The sequence below is a fragment of the Hyposmocoma kahamanoa genome, unplaced genomic scaffold, assembly GCF_003589595.1.
Source record: "Hyposmocoma kahamanoa isolate Upper Pololo Valley unplaced genomic scaffold, ASM358959v1 84, whole genome shotgun sequence".
In the NCBI taxonomy this organism is placed as follows: Eukaryota; Metazoa; Arthropoda; class Insecta; order Lepidoptera; family Cosmopterigidae; genus Hyposmocoma; species Hyposmocoma kahamanoa.
The window spans coordinates 5,721,754-5,727,753 of NW_020654229.1; the positions used below are offsets into that span (position 1 = coordinate 5,721,754).

General features: G+C 37.0%; 1 protein-coding gene across 1 annotated transcript in view; it reads left to right on the forward strand.

The window, feature by feature from the left end:
• LOC113234426 (leishmanolysin-like peptidase) overlaps positions 1–6,000 on the forward strand; it is a 40,179-nt gene that overhangs the window by 13,365 nt on the left and 20,814 nt on the right. The window contains exons 3-5 of the mRNA XM_026469737.1: positions 1,024–1,171; positions 3,694–3,831; positions 4,644–4,709. Coding sequence (XP_026325522.1) covers positions 1,024–1,171; positions 3,694–3,831; positions 4,644–4,709 — 352 coding nt within the window. The remainder of the gene's footprint in view (positions 1–1,023; positions 1,172–3,693; positions 3,832–4,643; positions 4,710–6,000) is intronic.

Genomic DNA, 6,000 nt, shown 5'->3' on the forward strand with positions numbered 1-6,000 from the left:
ATACATTTACACATTTGACTTACCTGTCGTGTCAGGCCGCCCCCGAATATAGATTATAAGAAAAATGAAATCCTTTTATATACATTTTTAAGACTTTAAAGGCCTAAAATATAGGAATGCGTTAGTTTCGCATTAAAATAAATTAATAAAATTGAACAAAATCCAGATTTTTATTTAAAATAATAAAAGATTTCCATGTTACATTCTTGCTTTGTAAACAATAGGACGTTCTGTAACCCTCATTTGATTACAAACTGTGTTCTGAATAACGTTTGTAGCCTTTGTCGGTCGAGAACTTCGAGTAATCGTACGGGTGTGACGTCATTTCGGTTCGGTTTCGAATATGAATTTTGACGTTCAATTCAGTTATTGTGAATAAAAATGAAAGAAAATCGTACGATATCTAATCGAATCGGTCGACAACAGAGTTATCGTAAGGTTCTGAATCGACCTGTAGGTGCGCCCAGTATTGCCAGACTTTTGCGAAATTAATTCGCGAATTTATGGACGCTATTAGCCGATATTCGCCCAAGCCATAAAAGCCCTGATGATCAAGGAATGCAATTTTGCTTGCTGCGGGGAATTTGGGATTATGAATTCTCTTATTCCTCCAATTCCCCACACTTAGAAATACTCAAACCTCCAAATAAGTTGTTTTTGAAACTCCTTTTCCCACAAAATCCCCAATCAAGTTTGTAATTCCCCAGACATTTCATTAAGTAGCATAAAATCGCCTTTTCCTATTTCAAAAATGGCCTAAATATCGCCGAGTCGCCTAAATGGCGAAAAATCGCCTAATCATTAATTACCTATTAATGACCTACAATAATCTTTCTTCAATTCGTAAACGAATTAATATTAGCGCCATCTATTTGTTAGAAATAACAAGTCCGTGTAATGTTTCATTTCAAAGCAATAACTGTCAAAACGAGTTTAAAAATTAAACGCGTTGTATGTAGTTTGCTCCGTAAAAGTCGTCGAAATGTCACTCCTGTATATGCATACTTTTTTCTACCTTTTCAGTGTTAGACGACGGTTTGGAAGAAGAACCAGTAGGCGTAGAAAACACAGACTTCGTCCTTTACGTGAGTGCAGTTGAAACTGAGAGATGTCGCCGCGGATTGACAGTTGCTTACGCGTCACACTGTCAACAGGAATCGGCCTTGGACAGGTATGACTCATTTGGTTTCTTTCTTATCTTAAGAAGTATGGTTATAAGGAAAAGTGGGGAAATCGAAAACAGACATTGACAACATTTGATATGATTGTAAATTTCATGAATAACTAAACGATACATATCACTGTACCACCTCAGTCAACCGTGACCATAGGACCTGTAAAGGGCCCGAAACGTCGGTTTGTTTGAAAAAACAAATACCTATACACGATTTAAATCCGGAAAAATGGTTTCATTTCCTATGTGTAACAATCCCGAAAACCTAAGAACTTATCGTTTAACGACTGTCGTGACTAGCTGTTCCCACAAGATCGTGGCGACAATTTATTGTTTCACGACAGCCTCCTTGCCCATCTCTGGCTACGACCCAACGCTACTGCAAAGCGAGCAGAGGGCGCGGGGTACGAGAGGGGAGGGGAACAGAATACGTGTGGACAGCGATAAATAAAACGTGACGACAATAGGAGCTACGACAATCTGTCGTCACGTAAACAAAAATGAAGTAGGTAATTCATTTCACATAGATGACAGAAAATACCTATCTAACTAACCTGATTTAAAGTATGAAAACACGTTTCATTATTATTTATTACAGAATAGGGTTTCTGCAGTACACATTATGGTTTATTGAATTACTAAAAAACTAAGCATTTAGAGAAAAAAATTGAGAGATTTTTTACTGTCAGAAAGTTCCAGCGCGAAAACAAACTACATAACCACAAAAGGCAGTCGCTGGCGACGCACTGATATGTACGGTCTTACATCACCTTATACAAACACGACGGTATTCACGGTACAGTCATGGTGTGCACATATGAAATTTGTGTGTGTAACGTCCACAAATGTATCTCAAATAAATCATTCAATTTTGTCAATACATTGTTGACACTTCTCTATGGAGAAGCAGTAGGCGGCAACGACAAAGAAAGCACTTGGAATACGCACGGTAAAGCCCGTAGTAGTTTTTATAAGATCCATATATCATAACAGGATACCCCGTACTGTCCATATACGAATTTTTCATTTTACGGTAAACGCCGTTACTGTCCATGAAAGGGTAAGGATGACATAGTTGTACAAATAGTTAATTACTGGCCATTTTTATATCATTTTTAGGTGATTTGAAACTACTGTTGAATAATATTCATTATAAACAAGACTTCAAGATTTAGTATTATCCATAATCTAGTGGAATTGGGGGAAATTGAATGAAAACCCTAAAAATCATATGTTTTTGTTTGTTGACATTTATTCTACATCGATTTTGGCAGTTCCGCCTTTTTATTTAATCATTTATTTCCAGCCACATGACCCATATAATATAATAGGACTAACATACATACTATATATGTATACTAAATAACCAATCTACACGTAATTGCACTTGTTGGCGACATGTGGCGCAATCTGGTGTCAAGTAACTGGCCGCGGAATCGCCGATACATGACACTCTTCGGCCAAAACTCTTCATTCATGAAGGTCGACAGTTGTTCGATCGGCACTCTCACCACAAACGAATTAAAATTCACGTTGTGGCGGGACTCTAACCGCTCACGCGATACATGCAGCCGTAGACGCATACCACACCTAGAGGTGCCGGTGATGATTTTATACCGATTTATCGGATATCGAAGTTATAACAGGTAAAAGAACTAATATTAATTGCTATTTCGGTAACTAATCTAGCAAACCATAAAGTTTTTAATGCCTAGGTCTGCCATTTAAAAAAAATAAACAAGTTCAAAAATACGTCACGACAATCGTGTGAGTGTTATTGTTTGGGCTGGTGATTTCGGTGTTTATTTATTGAAAACATTCCGTGAGTAGCGTTTTTTAAGTTTACCCTGAATATAAATGTTTATAAACTATACTTTAAGGAGTAATTTCATGGTAAACGTTAAAACCACTCAAACGGATTATTATAATATTTATCCAAGTACGCCAAAAATTTCATCAGTGCTTTTTAAGTGCAGGATTTGCAGTGTATTCCTGCATTTTATTTGAGATGTTTTTGTTGGTAGTACGGAGGGTATTTATTTAGCAATGCAGAATAATAATTTTTATTTATAAAAACTCGTATTTAAACTGAATGATTTTCTAATTTGCGAAACCAGATAGCCGCCATTTTGCGGTAGGAGGAGCGCATCGCGTGAGCGGGTAATAACTCGACTGTCAGGGTGTATTTGGCTTTTAGCCTGATGTACTTCACTATCTCTTTAGACTTCGTGGAGTAATGTAATACTTACATTACAAACTTTGTATATAAATGTCTAAATTAGAAATGAGGCAATTTGTCTATTTACAATTATAGTATTTTCATGAGTGTAATCTGGAATACGAAATTATATTAATCTACACCTTTGTATCATGAATTCATGACTCTAGTGGACTTATAATGTCTATCTCTGCCAAAATTACGGAGGACGATAGGTAATACAGATATAATATAGTTTTTTGTCGTTTAACGTCAATGCAATTGAAACTATGTAGTCACGGTTCGTGCTTTTTTGTTGTAGACCAGTTGCGGGCCACGCGAACTTCTGTCCCGGTGAGCTGTCAACGAAAGATAGGGACCTGCCGTCGGTACTCTCAACTGTCAAACACGAAATGTTGCACGCTCTAGGTTTCAGCGTGTCACTGTTCGCTTTCTACAGGTAAGGATGTCACTCATCATCCTTTTTATAGTATTCTTAACACGTCATTCTTATCGTAAAAAATAACAAGATTTTCTTCTATGTGTTTTTATAAGTTATATTTGGTATTCTATATTAAAGGACAGGGAATACTCGGAGGATGTTGAGGTTGGAATACCGCTTCTCTAGTTTTAGGCGCAAGTGAAGAAGGAGCTCAATTAAGAAAGTGATGTATAAATAATTTTTAATAAGAATGAAGGACAGCAGAAGATGCGACAGGATATTATTTACGACAAGACAACGTCATTAAAAATCTGACCGACGCAAGACAAGTTTGTACAACGACGACCGAGAATAAGTTACTTTGATCAAGTCACAAGAAAAATTGGGGCCACGTGATATAAGAAGGTCAAGCTTTTCCAGCTTTGCAGAGGAAACGATTTGAAACTAAATCGTTCGGGGTCGCTCAGCGCGAATATTCATACTGGTGTATTCTTTGATCCTTCTAAGGCGTTTGATTGTGTGCGTCATGATACTCTGGTCAGGAAACTTCGCCGTTCTATTGTGGCAAGCCATAACCTCCACTTTCTTAAATCGTATTTGCGTGATAGATAGAGTACAGAGGTTCGATGTCAACGGTGCGTTTGGATCATCAGAGTCTGCAATAACCACAGGTGTCCCTCAGGGCTCAATTATAGGTCCAAGAAGTAAAATTGTGTGATCCAATAACTTCATTGGTATCAGGAACCAATTAATTTTCTTACTTCGGCTAGATCTAGTAGATTAGCCCCATATCACAAGTCTAATAATAACTGAGCTACCTTTTTTTATAGGGACGACGATGGGGAGCCTTTAACTGCACGACGGACTGACACCGGAAATCCACCTTTAGATGAAGAGTAAGTATGTAAATTAATAAGCTGAAAACATAAAATGATAACTAGGTTCATATAGTAAAGTAAACAAGTTATAGTTATAAAGTAAACGTATAGATAGGTGTAACGTTTAGAATCTTCACATAAGCAAACATGTTTTGTGAAATAATAAAGGAAGAAACAACAAACAATACAGAAATTAAAATTGACGGTGAAAAAGAAAACCAAGACTGAATAAATATTACATAACAGATAGCTTATATCTATCTAATAACAAAAATTTTGTCCTAAAATCAGTGCGAATTTTGCCCAAAATCAAAGCACTGATTTTCCGTTCGGCTACCACATTAGACTTAGCGCAATGCGGAACATTAATAGCAAAATAAAAAAATAATGATAAGGTAAGGTGGGGTAAGGGGTAAGGAAACATCGGAAGGAGGGACTTGAAGAGAGTTTGGCATTATAGTATCTCAGTCGATAAAACAGATAAATAGATTAGTTTAAACGATTTTAAAGAGATCTCGCTATGATGCTCCAAATCCGAAAGGCGGAAAAAATAAATTGGACAGCTGTGAAATCTTGAGAACACGAATACATTACCTTTATAAGAGCTTATGCAAACGACGTATCTTATACGCACCGTAAACCTTTGCACACGTTCACAAATTCAATGACATCGTAAACCCGCGTATACGCGCCATAGTCGCTTGTATGTATCGCGCATTTTGATAGGAGATAGTTTTAATTTAATTTTGTTTTTATTGGGAGGTCAGTGTTTGTTTCTACATTTCAGTTACTTTTTGAAATGAAGCAACTAAAAAAATGTTAAAGCACGCACATTGCGTCTTTAAAAACATATCCTAAAATAGATTTCAAAGAAATAACTTTGTAATTTTTAACGCACACACATACTCAACATATCCCCGCACTAGGGAAACCCTGTGTCGCGGGAGCCATGGACACACACATAGACAACCATAAATCACGAGAAAAATAAATGTAGGCCCGGGAATCGAACCTGGGACCTCTGCGTGGCAGTCCGGCGTGGTAACCGTTCGCCCAGAGATTATTACTATTCGTTTTTGGCTGTTTATTTTTCATGCATTGCAGTAGACACGATGTAAGAGAAGGACAAAATATTACAGCAGCAACAAAGTTGTATTCAACATGAAATTCTAAGGGTCGTATTCTAGAACTCTACTCAATGCTCAAGTTAGGACTTGAGTATGATTCAAAGCACTAGAAATCATACTCAAGTTTACTCAAATCCTGACTTGAGCATTGAGTAGAGTTCTGGAATACGACCCTAAGTGTG